Source organism: Bos indicus x Bos taurus, chromosome 5 (assembly GCF_003369695.1).
Source record: "Bos indicus x Bos taurus breed Angus x Brahman F1 hybrid chromosome 5, Bos_hybrid_MaternalHap_v2.0, whole genome shotgun sequence".
Classification (NCBI taxonomy): domain Eukaryota; kingdom Metazoa; phylum Chordata; class Mammalia; order Artiodactyla; family Bovidae; genus Bos; species Bos indicus x Bos taurus.
In genome coordinates this window covers 119,862,577-119,881,600 of record NC_040080.1, presented here as the reverse complement: position 1 = coordinate 119,881,600, position 19,024 = coordinate 119,862,577, and the positions used below count along the sequence as shown (strand labels likewise).

General features: G+C 40.4%; 1 protein-coding gene across 1 annotated transcript; it reads right to left on the bottom strand.

The window, feature by feature from the left end:
• Positions 1-337: 337 nt before the first annotated feature.
• On the bottom strand, positions 338-19,024 carry LOC113893369 (ankyrin repeat domain-containing protein 26-like). The gene is made up of 5 exons (XM_027543375.1): positions 17,969-19,024; positions 10,519-10,689; positions 6,125-6,343; positions 5,239-5,417; positions 338-1,845 (listed from the first exon to the last, which is right to left on the bottom strand). The coding sequence occupies exon 5, from the start codon at positions 1,795-1,797 to the stop codon at positions 868-870; it is 930 nt and encodes a 309-aa protein (XP_027399176.1). The 5' UTR covers positions 1,798-1,845; positions 5,239-5,417; positions 6,125-6,343; positions 10,519-10,689; positions 17,969-19,024; the 3' UTR covers positions 338-867.

The window sequence follows — 19,024 nt, the reverse complement described above, 5'->3', positions numbered from 1 at the left end:
CTTACTCCTTGGAAGAAAAGTTATGACCAGCCTAGATAGCATATTGAAAAGCAGAAACATTACTTTGCCAACAAAGGTCCATCTAGTCAAGGCTATGGTTTTTCCTGTGGTCATGTATTGATGTGAGAGTTGGACTATGAAGAAAGCTAAGTGCCGAAGAACTGATGATAAATAGATGGCAACCCACTCCAGTGTTCTTGCCTGGAGAATCCCAGGGATGGGGGAGCCTGGTGGGCTGCCATCTATGGGGTCGCACAGAGTCGGACATGACTGAAGTGCCTTAGCAGCAGCAGCAGCAGATGCACATGAAGAGTTAAGAGGCTTAAAGAATAAATGATTCAAGGCTAAAATGTTTCCCATATTAACTCAAAGTGACATGAATAAAAATAAAATTGTACCAACAAATATAACAAAAAGATATGACAAGCTACTGAAGCCAAAGTACGATATATAAAATACAGCCTCTGGGAAACCTGGAATTGACTATCAAGATAATCCAAGTAACTTAAGCTTCATTTTTAAATATTCACTTCAGATTTGAGCATTTCATTTATCTGTTTCATCATGATACTGAAATGTGGTAACATAAAGATTAAAATTATTACCTTAATAAAGAATAAATTACTAGTACCTGTCTATGTTGACAATTTAGATTTACATCTCTTAACATTTCATAAATGACACGATGTCCCTACTCAAAGTAAAGGATTTCTTCGGTTTAATTTTTATTTGGTGGATACAAGGTATGCTTTTAGGTTGGTTTAGAGACCGTAGATTCACAGCCTGTGTATTTTTTATATTCAACTAGATTCAACATTTAGCCAGAATCAAGAATCACTTTGAACTTTCTTTCAGGAAATCTGAGAATTATTTCTCCTTCTGGATGCTCACTTCTTCTGCTTTCTCATTTTCATACCAATACATTCTTTCTTTTAAATAATTCCATTCCTTGATTAACTCCTTGTTTCTTTTCTCCAGCATCAGACCTTGTTTCTCATATTTGGCCTGAAGTTTTCTCACTATCTGCTGAAACTGGTCTTGGATGCTAATGACTGTCTTCTCTTTACTTTCGGCTCTGTTTTGTGCATTACCCAGTTGCTGTCGGAGCAACATGTTTTCACTCTGGAGTTGAGATAATCTCTCCTCTAAGCATTCCTGCTTTCCAAGGTATGTATTCACTTTGCCTTGTTCATTCTGATACATGTGTTCAATTTCCTGCTTTTGACACTCTGATTGGCTTAGATCTCTCTGGACACGTTCTAACATCAAAGTCTTTTCTCTAAGATCATCTCTCATGTGATGCAGCTTGATTTTCAGCTTATTGAAGACACTTTCCACTGTAGATAGTTGCTGGGAAAGCATCTCATTGTTATCTTTTAGATTAGCCACATCGTACTTCATTTTGTCCCACAAGCATAACCACTCGTCTCTTGCTCTCTGGAAGGCAAGTTCCAGATCACTTTTTGATGTCTGACCTTGATCATGATCATGTAAGGCAGTAGCCAGTCTAGAACGGTAGGATTTCACTTCGGTTTCCAGTCTTTGTTTACTTTCTTTTTCGTTCTCCAGCTTAGAGTTTAGCATTGTATTCTCAGCTGTCAGAGCATTAAGCTGGCCTGTATAGTGGGATATAGTCTTTGTTAATGATTCCTCATTCAGTTTTATTGCTTTTTGAAGATCATCATTCTTTACTTTGAGAATTTCAACGTCCTCAAAATAGTTCTCTTCCTTTTCCCGGTGCTGATTTTTCAGTGCATCTATCTCCAGTCTTAGCATGGCAGTTTCATCCTGCAGCATGTGCTTTTTGTGCAACAGGTCTTTTGTTTCTTCACAACTATCACAAACCTAAGTGAAACAAAGGAGATGTTTAGCTAGTACTCAGTAAAGTGACATTCCATGATTTCTTCTGAAATGAAAGACTAACTTGTATGTTTATACGATGAAAAGACTGCACCAAGTGTGTCTCCAACAGGAACAAATAAGGTTCAATTCAGTCTTCAGACTTTATACAAGCAGAAATTCCCAAAGGTTCAAAAATTTAATGGAGGACAACGAATCCACGAAAGTCAAAAAGAAATCCCAAGAGACTTTTCAAGAAACTCAGAACTGGAAAGGCTTCTCTCTGAACTACAACAAACTCAGAAGGCTTAGAAGATTCATAGATCTGACTACACTTAAAAATTGCATCTGATGTGGAATATTTATATAGTGGAAAACTAGTAAGCCATAAAAAAGAATGAAATAATGTTATTTGCAGCAACAGGGACGGACCTAGACATTATCACCTAAGTGATATAAGTCAGACAAAGACAAGTATTATATCATACTGCTTATATGTAGAATCTAAAATGAACTTATTCACACAACAGAAAGAGACTCATAGACACATAAAACAAACTTCTGGTGACCACAGGGGAAAGCAGGGTAGGGGAAGGGATAAATTAGGATGTTGGGATTAACATACACACTAGTAGATATAAAATAACCAACAGAGATCTACTGTACAACATAGGAACTACACTTAATATTCTGCAAGAAGAATCTGAAACGGAATGTGTGTGTACATGGGAGCATGTGTGTGAGTGAGTGTGTATGTGTATTAGTCACTCAGTCACGTCCAACTCTTTGGGACCCCATAGACTATAGCCTGCCAGGCTCCTCTGTCCATGGAATTTCCCAGGTAAGAATACTGGAATGGGTAGCCATTTCCTTCTCCAGGCTGCTGTTGCTACTGCTGCTAAGTTGCTTCAGTTGTGTCCGACTCTCTGCGACCCCATAGACTGCAGCCCTCCAGGCTCCCCTGTCCCTGGGGTTCTCCAGGCAAGAACACTGGAGTGGGTTGCCATTTCCTTCTCCAATGCATGAAAATGAAAAGTGAAAGTGAAGTCGCTCAGTCGTGTCTGACTCTTAGCGACCCCATGGACTGCAGCCTACCAGGCTCCTCCGCCCATGGGATTTTCCAGGCAAGAGTACTGGAGTGGGGTGCCATTGCCTTCTCCAACTTCTCCATGGGATCTTCCCAACCCAAGGACTGAACTCAGGTCTCCTGCACTGCAGGCAGATTCTTTACAGTCTGAGCCAGTTGGGAAGCCCCATTTATATAACAGACACACACATATACATATATATCGGAATCACTGTGCTGTATACCTGAAACTAACAGAATATTGTTAATCAACTATAATTCAATAAACAACACCACTTGCTAGGTTTATAAACACTGCATTTGATACCTCCTATTCATCTACTTCACACTAAGAGCCTTAATTCTGTATAAACAGACTAAATTTTGTACAAAAAAGTTTTTCCTTGAGAATATGCTACCTTTTAACATTTTAATAGGCCATTATAAGAATTACACCTATTGACAACTGTACTAGGCATTTCTACAAACATTAATTAACTCATTAGCTGTAATGATTCTGTAAAGGAAAAAGTTAAAAATATGAGTAAGCTGCAGCCTTTTCGCCAGGTCTTTGGACTCTACTAGTCTTCTTACATCAAACCACATGTCTCTACTACAAACATATCAATACAAAATAAGCTTCCTATTTCATTCATGGTACATACACCAATGGTAATTAAGCTAAAATTTAGAAAGCTCTTAGAAAACAATGAGATTATTATTGCTGCTGCAATAATTTTCATTATCTCTCCATAATGCTTAAAATAGTAAGATGGGGAAAATACAATGAAAAACACTAAATAACTATCACTAAATATATATTATGCCATATCTAGCACTGTTTTCAAAAGTTCCTTGTACTGAAATAGGACACTCACAAAGCAGAGTGCTTATTTTCTCACAAGTAGAAGAATCACATCCAAAACGTGGTCTCTGAACTGCCTATAGTTTTCTCCTTACCATTAGGGGAAGTGATAAACTAACCTAATGTTCAATTGAGGAAGTGAAATCATTACCAAAACCCAGAATATCTTTAATTGGTAGCAAGAGTCCCGCCCCCCTTGGTGTGGGGGAGGCACTTTTATAAGTTTATTCTAAAGAAACAACTTTTTAAAGTGTTCAAAAGTGTTTTTACAACTGATGTCACAGTTTTTACAAAATGAAAAACAGTAAATGATGTGAAAAGGTCGTTGACAGGGTATTGGTTAAAGAAATGACAGTGGAGCCAAGAATGGACTCTGATTCAGACACTGACGGTGACGACGTGCATGGAGTGACTGACACATTCACTCCAAAGCAGAGGGACTTGGTTGGGTAGCACAGTCGATGGTGGACCACACACAGTCTTCCTTGCCTAAACCACAATCAGGGTGCCGGCCTCTCCGAGATAGTCACAAAAGATTTGAGATTGATTCCTATGGAAAATATTAAAGGCCTCTCCTTGGATGAGGCCATCGTATGTCACTACCTGATTGCTCTAGACAAATGGATTTGAATTACAAATACTACTTTCTCGAGCTCTTCCCGAGAGCTATTCATTGTGGGAGATCTGCTGCTAGGACCTCGGGGATGGGACCCAGTCCATGTTTGAAAGGGACATCAGGTTTGGAAGCAAATTCCTCTGCTGTGAGATGCCACTCGAGAACTCTGCAGAAGGAAGGACAACCAACTTCAAGAGTGTCTGGTTTCTACCAACTGCTGGAAAAAAATTCCTGCACCTCTTGAGGACACCAGTTAACACCTGTCCTTGAGGACTCTGCTGTGAGGGAGAAGGCAGCTGGGAAAGCTGGAGCCAGCTCTGAGCTGTTTATGGGGCAGGTGGACTGGAGGGCTGATGGGCACAGAGGGAGGGGGGTCCACGACCCTCAGCCACCTGCTAGATTGAAAGCCGGAGGCAACTTGATGTAAAATTAGGCACGATGGTCCCTCCCAGCGCCCCTTCTCTTCTAGACCTATTCACTCATGAATGGTCTGTCAAGGCTGAAGGATTGGTTGCCTGAGGTGGGCTGAGAGCTTAACCTCCAGTTTCTACACCATTCTCAACCCTGTGGTTTCTCAGGATCTATTGTGTGAACTACTGACATGACCTCTTCCTCCCTCTGCTCGAAAAAGTGCACCCAGCATGTCTGGATCATACAATTCTTATTTCCGGCCTTGTTACTTTGGGAACTTTGGATTTCTTTTCTTTTGTTTTTAACAATTAACCTAAAATTTCCTATAACACTAAACAAAATGACACTAAATAAATGGTATTTTTTTAAAAAGGGGATATTATAAATAATATTCATAAAATCATGTTAGAAATTTGAAATTTTCACCAAAGATTACTCTACCTGATTCAGATTATTTCTCTGTCTTCACTATCACTTCTACTGCTTGGAAAGTGAGTTCTAGGTGCTGTTTCACTTCAACTTCTTTACTATATTGGTCTTTTCTTCTTAAATGCTGCCTCATTTTTTCATATAACATCTTGGCATTCCTTCTATGCTCTTCTTCTTGCTTTAAGGTGAATCTGCAAAATTTAAAACTCTTCTTAGAAAACAATGAGATTATTCACTGCTGCAATAACTTTCGTTCCCTCTTCACGATGTTTAAAATAGTAAACGTGGGGGGAATACAATGAAAAACACTTAATAATGGTCACTGTTTTCAGACAGAGGGTTGAGAATAAAACTACATAAATTTTGTTTTCATTTTCTCTTGAGAAAAATGGCTACTTCATAAATCTGTGGGTGGGAATGTCAAGTAATATAAACTTTCTTAAGAATACTTTAGAAATATAGATCACAGACCATTTTTAAGTTCTCATACTCTGACCAAATTATATGATATTATTAAAGAAAATGTATTTAAAATAATTAGAAAGGTAGAAATGAATTTATAGAAAAGGTGTTCCATGCAGTATTAAATAGAATACAGAAAAGTGAAAAACAACTGAAAGTCAATTTGGTAAATATGTAATGGGGTTTCCATTATGGTGGACTTCTGTATGCTCATGAAAATGATGATTTGGAAAAAATATACATTAAGTTATTAGAATCATTCACTGTTAAGAACCTGCTATATTATTTCCAAGAATTTCACACTCCACAATACAAGTAACACTTTCTCCTCTGTAAAATCCTAGAGGATAATTTAGCCTTATAACACGTCTACGTCTCTGCAGTATTAAAGGAAACAATAGTTCAAATATTTCTTTAAAAGCGAGGTGTACAGTACCTCAAGCTGCTGAGCTCTTGTTCCCAGTCCACTTTCTGATGCTCTGTGATTTCACTTCTTTGGTTTCTGACAGCTCTTTTTGTAGCTCACGAACCTTACTTTTCATTCTGTAAAATTCTCCTCTAAGTAGCTCACAGTGGCTTCTTTGGCTGCTTTGAAAATATACCAATCTTTCATGCAAAAGAATTGTATCCTGAATTTTCAACAAGCTAACAGAATCTGCATGATGAAGAAAACAAATATAGAAACAAACAAACAAATATGTGAGTAATTTTTGAGTAAAAAGGTCTGTGCCTTTCACATTCACTCATCCATACACTGAACAAGTATTAAGTGTCTATAATGTGGAAGACATTATTCTAAAGCTCTGAAAATAAAACAGATGCCCCTGGGTCTTGTTTAGCTTGAAGTCTAGTAGGAGACAAGGACAAATAAAGTAATTATGAACTCAGATAGATACTCTAAGAAAAGAGAGTTCTATGATCACATAACAGAACTTGACATAGACTGGGTCCAGGAAAGATTTCCCTGGGGAAGAGACGTCACACTGAGAAATGAAGGATGAGCAGGAAGTAGTAAGTAAAGTAGGAAGAACAACCCTGTGGACAGTCTCCAGTTGCCATTATGTTTTTAACCAAGACAGAGTGAACAGCTACTGATTTACCTTCCTGAGTGGACCGAGCAAAAACAACGCCGACAAAATACATTAAACAATGACTTTCATGACAAAGGATTTCAGGGAATGAAAGACAATGATCCTGGAAACATATGGGGTTAGCCTAAGGAATGCCCCAGCTCACTGCCTTGAAAGAATTTCCAGGCCCCAACATGGGGAGAAGGAATGGAAGCTGAGTTAGCCAGAATCCCTGACAGGAGGTGATGAAGCTGACAGTCTGGTGAAACCAAAGTGCGCAGAGTTCACAGATCAGAACCGTGGAGAGGAGAGAGTGGAACAGAGAGAAAAAGGACCTTGGAGATCTGAGGAGGAGCCCCTCAGGAATTCAGCAGAGGAACGAACAGAGCCCATCTGGGAGAAACCACCTGAGACCAGGGAGAAACCATCTGAAAAGACTATAGGAACCTGTGACTGGTGCCCACTCAGTTCCAGGAATTCTATCTATTCTCATGACCAGGCTGGAAAATTCCCAGGTACCAGCAGAATGAACAGGATAGTCAGCAAGTTCTTGCTTCCAAGGCAGGAAATAATCAGCCCTAGTACCAGAGCCCCTCTGGATGCACCTAATGAATCATGAGAAGCAAGAACACAGAAGGATCTCTGGAAAACTCTCAATATTTGGAAACTAGATCACAAGGATCTAAATAACCCTTGGATCAAAAGGTAATGAAAAGAGAAAGTACAAAGTATTTTGAACTGAAGGAAAATGAAAACATTAAGACCAGCAGACAAGCTGATTCTAGAATTCATGTAGAAAGAAGGGTGAAAACTAAAACCAGATGGAACCACACAATTGTGACCTTTAACCACCCAGCAAAGAGAGGCAACAGTTGGGCTTGAAGCAAGGGGGTAGCATGATGAGACCCGAATGTTTAAAAATAGGCAATAATTGCAATTGCTGTGCAGACCAAGGTTGTGCCAGGTGGAGTGGCAGGGAAAGAAGTCCTGAGATTATTTCAGTTACTCCAGTAGGAAAATGATGCTGACCTGACTGTGGGTGAAGGCACAGGAAAGAAGAGTCAACAGAAGGTACAGGGAGTGAGAGTATCATAGGCCTGTGGCTCAGAGTATACACTCACTTTCATGTCCTTTTAATGCAAAACAAACTTCTGAGATGCACAGCACTGTAGCATATCCCTGGCTCGAGAAGCAGTACTGACAAGGTGTGCATATATCACTCCTCTATACACAGACAGGCTTTCCGTTAACATTTACACTGCCGTCCTACCTTTACACCCCACGTTGAGAGGTTCTACTTGCAATGTGGAATTTGTAGAGGAAAGCACGTCACCATCCTCAGAAACAGTCTCGGATGACTAAGTTCAGTCATCCAGTTTGTTCACATAATTAATTTGTTCTTTTACCTACATGTAAACAATACTGTTTCACAATGTCCTTAAAATATGTATAAATACACCAAGTGTACAGAGGTGATAAATCTCTATCAAAACAAAAAAAGACATTTCTTAAAAGAAGAGATTTTTATCAAAAGGATAATTTTATCAACAGTGTTTCTAAATGATGTGTTCAAAGTAAACTTCTCTACAACAAAGGAAGATTTTCGATTTTACCACGATTCCTTTGACAAAGTATTTTTGACAAGGATAACATTTTTGAAAGTTCTTTTTTTTTTTTTTTTTACTATACCTTCTTCTTTTCATACGGTGTTTTCCTTGCAGGCTTAAAAGAACAAATGATTCTTTTCAGGCTAATATTAAATATTCAAAAATACAAACAATACCTAAACTTTTCTTTTTTATATAAACTCTTTGCATTGGCAAGTAATTATCTATAAAGCATGCAGAAATAAATAAGAGCAACATTAAAGGACACAGAAAATATATCAGTAATATTAATAAAGTATTAAAGTTAGATCCAAGGAAAAGGAAAAACATAAAGTTATTGCATTGTGTGATAGGAAACAGTATACCAGTGTTTTTTGCACCTGTTCTTTTCCATAAGAACTAACTTTTATGGCAGTACGACCTATCTGGGAGGTATTCCTTCAGTCCTTCTGAGAAAGAAATCCATTTGAATAACCAAGATATTAGCTTTTTGAGGACGTCTTATGCATCAGCCATGCATTATTAGAAGCACCTGACATGTCCTAAAGGCATTTTCATCCCCACAGTCATTCTGGGAGATAGGTATAGGAAGAAATGGAGCACACAAAGGCTGAGGAACTTGCCCAAGCCCATTCAGCATGTCACCAACAGACCCAGAATTCAAACCCAGGAAGTCTGGCTTCAACACTGCTCTTCCAAAATATGCTGAGAAAGTAATATTGAAAAGTCTTTTTAAGTAATATGACAGCAAATGAATCTTTAGTATTATTTCAGGTCTAGCTATGGCTATAAATAATGATTTCTGAATCTTAAAACATATTTCTCAAAAATTAAAAAGACTTCAGAGGTAGGCAAGCCTGAAAATCTACTGTCAATAAAGTTTTGTTTTTTGTAAAGAAATTCATCAATAGGCATTCATTCACCCATTCTGCTGTTTCACATACATCTGACATACATGTATTGAGCACACAATATGTGTTAATGACACACTTAGTAAAGGAAGCACGGGTTTTGTCATTTATATCTTTATCATGCAAAAGGAATAATTTGTGAAAGACTGCTAATAATGGTTTTCTATTGAATATAAACACAATCTGCCCCTTTTCCCTGGAATCTATAAACAACTATGAAGTTAATATGATGTGATGTTTCAGAGCACCTTACAAAATCATAGCTACTCATCATGTTACTATCAACTAGAATCACCAAGGAATGGCCATCATCATATCCTATTCAGTATAACCTAAGTGTTTGTAAATTCACAATTACGTAATTTTTTGAAAATCTATATATGATAGAATTAACTTAAGCAATCATCTGCATATTCCATTACATAGAAATATTACACTTCAGAACCAATGAACAAGCCCTTACCATAAACTATACATGAACAGAAGTAGTATGTACAATTAGTTCACGGTAATAGTTTAAAGATAATGTCATACAATCAATAAGCTTTCTAGTACTGGAAATGCAAACAAGACTAAACTAAATAAACAGGCCCCCTGCTGGCTCATTTCCAATAGCATGCTGCTGCTACTGCTAAGTCACTTCAGTCATGTCTGACTCTGGGTGACCTCATAGATGGCAGCTCACCAGGCTCCCCCGTCCCTGGGATTCTCCAGGCAAGAAAACTGGAGTGGGTTGCCATTTCCTTCTCCAATGCGTGAAAGTGAAAAGTGAAAGTGAAGTTGCTCAGTAGTGTCTGACTCCTAGCGACCCCATGGACTACAGACTACCAGGCTCCTCCGTCCATGGGATTTGCCAGGCAAGAGTACTGGAGTGATTGCCATTGCCTTCTCCCTCCAATAGCATACATACTCTAAAAGCTCCCTTAACATAAAACAAGTAACACCTGTGAACTCCACACTCCTCTTCAGTTACCATCCAGTTCTTCACTGCCTGTCCCAATAACATTCCCTACTGAATGTTACGTGTATTCATTACAGTCCAGCTTCCAAGGAGACTATTTACTGAAATGACTTCCAGCCAAAGGCACCGGTCCTCACCTAAACCTTCCAGCAGTGTTCATCCACTAGAGTTGAGCAATCTCTTGTCTTGGCCTGAGCACTGTATAATGCTGCTCTATTTCCAGAAGAAGTATTCAGTGCTAATATTTCTTCCCTTACAAACAAGGAATCTAGAGAATGTACCTGTCGTCACCCTGATCCACTTCCCTTAAAATGCTGTCATCATTCACGTGCAGCAGACCACCAGTCAGTGAATCGGTCTTCTCAAATATTGGTGCAGTCACACATTCTTCCGGTGTCCATTTGTCATCGTTCTTTTTCTTTACTTCCTTCCTGTGCACACCAGGATCGCTACTTTAAAAAGTCCACAAAAAGCCAATGTTTTCTAATAATTCAACTGATAAAAAATAAAAAAAACAACCAATTCTTATAAAATTCCAACTCTTACCCATCTTAAGTCATTGATTAATTCACAAGACAGTTATAGAGTACCAACCATATGCAAGAAAAAAAATTCTTCCTTCAAACACAGATATGATTATGACACAATATGATATATACAACTTGACATATGAAAGTGATAAGTGAAATAAGGAAGGATTTGCAGAAGAAGTGAAGAAAGGAGGTCATGAGAAACAGAAAAGGGAGAAAAATCATTCTACTTGGAGATTTGAATGTGAGCACAAACATCAGGCACAGGGCATCTGAGTTGTTTCCGAGGAACCTGGAAGGAAGAGCACAAAATACATGGAAGAATGTAGAGAGATGCATATGGAAAGACACTGAGAAGAACCTCAAGGGTGAGAGGTGATTCACGTGATTCAACAGCAACAACCTTTCATCTTGGGGGCTCGTCCGGGATCCTTCAGGACAAGGTAAGGATGCTTGGAGCTTTAGTTCTTTGTTCTCTTAGCAAACACGTTTTCTGCTGTGCTTTACTAACTCTACCGTGTGCTTGTGTGAATGAATGGCATGCCCTGCGTGAAGCAAGTAAGAAGCCCTGCTCTGCAGTTCCACGGTGATCTCATATGGCTTACGGCAGAAACCTGTCGGGGCATTATACCGACCTGCCAATGCCAAGAGGCACCCAATGTCTCCTTCGGGAACCGACCAGAAATGGGCAAAGCATGTGGACTGAACTCTCCTTTCTCGGTCAAACTTTTCGGTCTCTTTGACCATTTCATAACTCCTTGGGAATTAGAAGTACTAACCTAATCTATTGGATCATAGACTTTCAAGGGACTTGTGATCTATACTGTTACTGTGTACTGTGGCTTAGGTCCCAAACTTGGATTAGTAGCCAATAAAGCCTAGCCTCGCTAGGAATCGAAAGTTCGGAAGTTAGATGGAGCTCTAGCTCCCAGAACATCTCTGAGGTTAAAGGTTACTCAGATTGGGACTGCGATGGTTTTTTTTTTTTTTTTTTCTTTGGTAACACCGGCTCTTAGTGGATCAGAGGAGGCTGTTATACTGGTGTGGTGATGCTTGGAAAGAACATCTCAGTTTTATGTTCGTGTCGGTCTTATCGTAGTCAGGAAATACTCAGGGTCGTGCACAGGCACTCAAGTGATGAATGTTTCCCACAGCGGTCTTAGCTTGGGAGGCATTCCAGAAGGTCACTCTGATTCACCCCGGGTGACATCAGAGGCAAGCAAGGTTAAAGGTGAAGAGCTGGACGTCAAGTAGGGATGCTATCACGTCTACCCCTGGTACATCCCCACCCCATGTCGGTGGTAGAACCGGGAGGGACGAGTACGGCACCTGCGTTGGTAAGGGACAGACTAAGTCTGACCAGGAAGGAAAAGCCTTTGGTGTAACGTCTGTCTACACCCCCATCTAGAGCAGGGAGGGACGCCTCCAGTAGAAAAAATGGCGCTGGTCGCTTTTTTCCTCTCTTACAGATGGGAGCTAACAATTCCAGCCTCACTCCTTTGAACTGTATCCTGAAAAACTGGGATAGATTTGATCCCCAGGGCTTAAAGAAGACACACCTGGTCTTCCGATGTAATACTGCATGGCCACGGTATCCATTGGAGGATGGCGAATGGTGGCCAGTTGGAGGGTCTCTTAAGTATAATACTGTTCTACAATTAGACCGGTTCTGTAAGGAACAAGGGAAATGGGTAGAAGTAGCATATGTGTTGCCCTTTTTCTCTCTGCGAAATATGCCAGACTTATGTCCTAAGGGTATAGATTTGGGCGTGAAACCTTCAGCTCCCTCCTGTCCTCTTACTCTGCCCCTGTACTGGGGACTCCAAACTGGGATTCAAACTGCCCACATGGAGGTCCAAACAACTACTGTCTCAGTACCACCTCAGACTACTCTGATTTCAGTAGAAACTCAGACCATCGAAGTAAGAGATGAGATGGAGGACAGGAGATAAAGAGAAGAGGAAAAACAGGTCTCTCCAATCTATCCCTGGGATCATATGCACAGAGCAGCCAGAGAGACTGAGGAACAGCCACACAAGCTGTTGCCTCTTTATGAAACACCCACAGGGAGAAATAATCAGTCTGTGAGAGTTAATAAGCCTTTTTCTTATCAAGAAATACAAAGAATCAAGGAGGATCTGGGAGACTATTTAGAGGACCCAGAAAAATATATTAGAGCTTTTAAAGGTGTTACTCTGCTTTATGACCTCCCTTGGAAGGATGTGATGTATATCTTGGGACAAACGCTGACTCCCAAGTCAAAGACTCAAGTTTTGGGAAAAGCGGTTGCTTATGGAGATGAATGGCTTGGTAATGAATCAGTAGGGAAGAGGGAGAACGAGATAGCGGCCCTCCCCACTGGGAATCAGGTGGTCCCAACTATAGAACCAGACTGGGACTACAACACAGCTAAAGGAAGATGGGATCAGAGTCATTTTGTTAGATGTATTCTTGAAGGACTTAGGCAGGCGCATTCTAAGCCTTTAAACTATGACAAATTGGCAGACATAGAACAGGAGAAGGAATCTCCTGGTAAATTCCTAGACAGACTGAGAGAAGGCCTTCGCAGATTCACTGAGATTGATCCCGAAAGTGAAGAGGGAAAAGTGATCTTAAAGGATAGATTTCTCACTCAGTCAGCTCCAGATATCTGCCCTAAGCTATTAAAACAGGCGTATGGACCAAATCAGTCTTTAGATACTCTGTTACAACTGGCTCAGACAGTCTATTATGGTAGGGAATATGAGGAAAAGAAAGGCAAAAAAAGACAAAGGAAAAGGCGGAAGCCTTCACCATGGCTATGAAAAACGTTCTTAAACAGCCTGAGAAAAATGCCCAAAGGGGCCCAGGTGAAAAGGGATGGGCTTGCTATTACTGTGGTAAGGAGGGGCACCCCAAGCGGGCCCTCAGGCATCTAAGCCGCCCCCGGCTCCATGTCCGATCTGCAAAGGACCACACTGGAAGAGAGACTGCCCCCAGAGGTGTAGGTCTCCGGGGTCAGACTCTCAAGACAATCACGACTGAAGGTGCCCGGGGGTCCCCACACAGGCTCCCGTCCTAATTACACCTGAGGAAGCCCGGGTATTAATAATTGTGGGGAGCCAATCCGTCGATTTCCTTTTAGATACTGGGGCAACTTATTCTGTGCTTACTGAAGCCCCTGGCCCACTTTCTTCCCCATCCACTTCCGTAATGGGACTGTCTGGACGAGCCAAAAGGTATTATTTCAGTTATTCTTTATCCTGCAACTGGGATTCTGTGCTGTTTTCACATGAGTTTCTGATCGTGCCAGAATCTTCCTCACCTGTTTTGGGAAGGGATATACTGAGCAAGGTCCATGCCTCTGTTTTCATGAATATGGAGCCCTCCCTTTCTCTCCCTAATTTAGTTGAACAAAATGTAAATCCTAGAGTATGGGCTGATGGAAAATCTGTGGGTCGAGCACAAAATGCTATTCCTGTAGTTGTTAAGCTCAAAGACCCACACGTACTTCCACATAAGAAGCAGTATCCACTGAAACCTAAAGTTAAGGAAGGGTTAAAATTCCCTCTAACAGTCCTTGCAACACTCCTATTTTGGGTATAAAGAAATTGAATGGTAAATGGAGACTAGTTTAAGATTTACGAATAATAAATGAGGCTGTAGTTCCTTTACACCCTGTGGTGCCTAATCCTTATACTCTATTGTCTGAAATTCCTGAACGGGCCAAATATTTCTCAGTAATTGATTTAAAGGATGCCTTCTATTCAGTGCCTTTGGTGGAAGAAAGCCAATTTCTATTTGCCTTTGAAGACCCTACACAGCCAGCTTCTCAGTTAACCTGGACAGTTTTGCCCCAGGGATTTCGTGACAGTCCTCACTTATTCGGACAAAGTTTGTCACGGGATCTACAAAACTTTAATAGATCTGAAGCAGTGGTGTTACAATATGTAGATGATATTTTGCTCTGTGCTGAGACAGAGGAAGCTTGTTCGCGAGCCTCAGAAGATTTCTTAAACTTTCTGGCAGACTGTGGTTACAAGGCATCAAGAGAAAAGGCTCAGCTTTGTCAACAATCGGTTAGATATCTGGGCCTAATCATATCATAAGGGACAAGGGCCATAGGTCTTGAGAGAATTAAGCCTATACTAAATCACCCCCTACCTATGACTTTAAGACAATTGAGAGGATTTGGGGGAATCACAGGTTACTGTGGCATTTGGATTCCGGGTTACGGGGAACTTGCCCGGCCTTTATATAAACTTATAGCTGAAACTCAGCAGGCCCAAACCGACAAACTGGTTTGGTCTCCAGAAACTCAAAAGGCTTTTAAGGTTCTTCAGACTGCTCTCCTGCAAGCTCCAGCTCTGAGCTTGCCCACAGGGCCAGAATTTAATTTGTTTGTCACTGAAAGAAAAGGTGTGGCATTGGGAGTTTTGACACAACCCCGAGGGCCTCACCAGCAACCTATTGCTTATCTAAGCAGAGAATTAGATGTAGTTTCACGTGGGTGGCCCCACTGCCTAAAAGTAATTGGGGCAGCAGCTTTATTAGCACCTGAAGCTTTAAAAATAATTAATGGACAAAATCTTACTGTACTGACTTCTCATGATGTGAGTGGAATCTTAAATTCTAAGGTTAATATTTGGACGACAGACAGTAGGCTTCTTAAGTATCAGTCATTGTTGTTAGAAGGACCAGTAAATAAGCTTAAAGTTTGTGGAAATTTAAATCCTGCCACTTTCCTTCCTGAGAAGGAAAATGAAACACCTGATCACGATTGTTCTCAATTCCTGACTTTGAACTATGCAGCTCGGGAGGATCTAAAGGATACCCGATTAGACAATCCTGACATGGAAATATTTACAGATGGCAGTTCTTTTGTTCGGGATGGAAAGCGTAAAGCGGGTTACGCAGTGGTGACTGCTGAACAGGTCTTGGAAGCAAAATCTCTCCCCCAGGAAACCAGTGCTCAGTTAGCGGAGCTTGTGGCCCTGACCTGAGCTCTAGAGTTAAGCAAAGGGCAGTGGATGGGCCTGATAATCTATGTGAGCTTACCTCTGCTGACTCCAAATATCCTGAGTCTGCCATTGGATCCTCAAGACAATGTCTTCCTGTCCTGGGCTCACTCCTATGCTACATTCCACAATCGGTCTAACTGCTGGGTCTGCGGAGCACTCCCCTCTTTGTCAGTGAAAGGCTTCCCGTGGTGGACATCCCCACTTCAAGGAAAAGACTTTCTCCAAGTCTGTAAGTACCTTCGACAACAATCACATGCGATGCCTCTTCTTCATCTGATGACATCTACCAACCCTAAAATGGACTGGTGCAACATTTTGCCCTTTAACTATGGACATAATATGACTTTTAATTATGATTCTGAATGTTGTGTTTTTGCCGTTTGCTCTCTGCATCTGTAATTGTATAACTGGATTTGTTTCTAGCCGCATGAAAGCTTTTAAGTTACAAATAGTTGCTCAAACTCCTGCTACTGCTGTAGCTTCCTCCAGCTACTATTTGGGGTCCCTGGATCAGATATCCTCAATATGAGGATTAGGAGAATATGTTGCCTCACCAATTTAGGGACAACGCCCCTTGTCAGCTCGGAAGTAGTTATGGAATGAGAATGATGCCCCTTTTCCCTAGGCAACATAATTCTCCTAAAAGAAAAGCGGGGAATGAGAGAGTCATTTCCTAGGCAGGTTGATAGGCAGTCTAGGGGTCCCCAAGGAGAGAGGGGTCTGGAATTCTGAAGGAGGAAGAAAGGACAAACTTTTTTTTCTTTCTCCACATTCCTTAGGATTATATAACAATAATGTATCCTGCCTAAGGACAGTCTTGGATTCAACTTTCTGTTATCTTAAAATGTTAATTATGGGAGTAGACCTGGTCTTTACAAGGATGTATCTTGCCTGAGGACAGTGTTATCTTAAAATGTAAATTACGGGAGTAGGTCTGATGAGGTCTTTACAACCTCCAGATATTCTTTGGTTATATAACTTCATTGTTAACACTAGCAAGTGGGTACTCTTTCTGCCCCCTTCTGATGCCTATGTCAGAAGCTTTCTCTATCTCCTTTATATTTTAATAAAACTTTATTACACAAAAGCTCTGAGCAATCAAGCCTTGTCTCTGGCCCCGGATTGAATTCTTCTCCTCCGGGGGCCAAGAATCCCGGTGTATTTGCGTGATTCAACAACAGCCTTTCAAGGGCTACCCTGAAAACCTGGAGTCCACTGGCTAAGCACCTTGACTCTTAGACATGGGAGTCATAAATAGATTTACACTATATTTTTTGTTTTCTTTCTAAATACAATAATGGTGAATTTAGGGACTTCCCTGGTGGTCCAGTGCTTAGGAGTCCACCTACCAATAAAGGGGGAAGGCGTTCCATTCCTGGTCAGGGAAGATCCCGCATGCCAGGGTGCAACTAAACCGTGCTCCACAGCTACTGAAGCCAGCACCCTAGCGCCCACTCTCAGCATCAAGAGAAGCCACCACACTGAGAAGCACAAGCACTGCGGCGGCAAAGACCCAACGCAGCCAAAAATAAATGAAAAAGAGAATTCACAGAAAAAAGCCACACTTAATTTAGGAGGTATTTTAAATGACATGAGGCACATATACCATGAAAGAAGAAACCAAGGAAATATTTGGCCAGGAGAGGAGAGCTCACTTTTAAACCACCCACATGATGCGGCGACAGCAGCATCACAGCTCAAAGACCGATGCCTCATCAGTTCTCCCACCGCCATCAGCAATTTGGTCTCCCTTCATGGACATACTCAAAGTGCTAAGAGAGAAAAACCTGCCAGCCAAGAGTACTCTTCCCAGAAAAGTTGTCTTTCAGAAATGAAAGAGAAATAAAAACTGTCCCAAAGCAAACCTGATGGAGTTCATCACCACTAGTCCTGCCTCATGAGAAATGCTGAAAGAAGTCTCAAACTGAAATGAAAGGACGTTCATCAGTGACAAAACAAATTTAAATATACAACCCACTGATTAAGGCAAATATGCAGTCAAATCCAGAATACTCTAATATGTAACATGGTGGTATGTTAACAAAGGAACTCTATAATAAGGCTAAAGAACAAGAGTATTAAAAATAACTATATCTCTAGTAAAATATAAGATTTGTACATCACAAACATTAGCTCAAGTTAGAAATTATTTTACAGGAACATAACAAGGGACATGCTGTTAAATATTGATATAGGATTACTTATCAGAACCCTCATTCTGCATAGCAGGAAACTCCTGGTTGCTGTTTCCTCCACTCTTTCTCTGCTGAAACAATCCACTCTCATCAGCAGCATAGCACATGTTCTCTGATACTTCCACTTCACTACCTTTGTGCTTCTTTTCTTCTTCAACCTTTAATGGAAGTTTGACACTAAGAATAATTGCTATGTATTGATTATAAAGATCTTTGCTTTCAATTTTATTATTTGACTCAGTGCTCACCCTGAATTTAAGTGATAAAAATATTTTTGTGTTTATTTTAATTTTATCACTTACAAGTCACTGAAATTTTTTTAAAATCCGCTCCTTTCTGTTTGAGGAAAAGAAACAAAATTCCCCAAAATTTCAAAAATGGCTTTCTTAATAAGATGCAATTATTCATATTCAGTCTTCTCCATCTGACTGGCAGAAACAGAGAAATAAAAAGACAAAGACACAAAATCTGTCCTCTTTGGTCTTTACTACCTGGATTTTCCATTAAACAGCCGGATGTAGATGATGTGACACCTTTGCGCCTCAGAAAGGAAACATTCTTCTCTCTGCACTAAAGCTATTCTTTCCCCTCTGCCCTTTACAATTCTTTTTTCACTTGGATCCGGGAGATAGCAAAAAAGTGATGGTGTTTACTAAATTAAATGAACTAGAGTTTACTAAAACACAAGGAGCAGAATGAAACTGAGGAGTTGTTAGTGTGGAATTCTGGAATATAAGTAATGCTTCCCAAGTCCACATTCAATAACCATCAAACCTTACAGCTAGAGGGTATAGAAATAATTACCTAGTAGTTCCCCAATATTTACCAAAAACAGCAATAAAATTTAAAAAAAAAAATGTTCAAGGTTTTGTTTAAGGCCCCTAAACTGGCACTCCCTAGCATTTTATGGCACCAAAAGAGATGATACAATTCTGGAACGTTGAATGTTATATATTATCAAATGAATTCATCAGATTAATCAGATAAGTTAAAAGCGTGAGTTTGGCACAGAAACTCAATGCCTTAGTTGGGGGTAGGGCTCATCTCCTTTTTTTTTTTTTT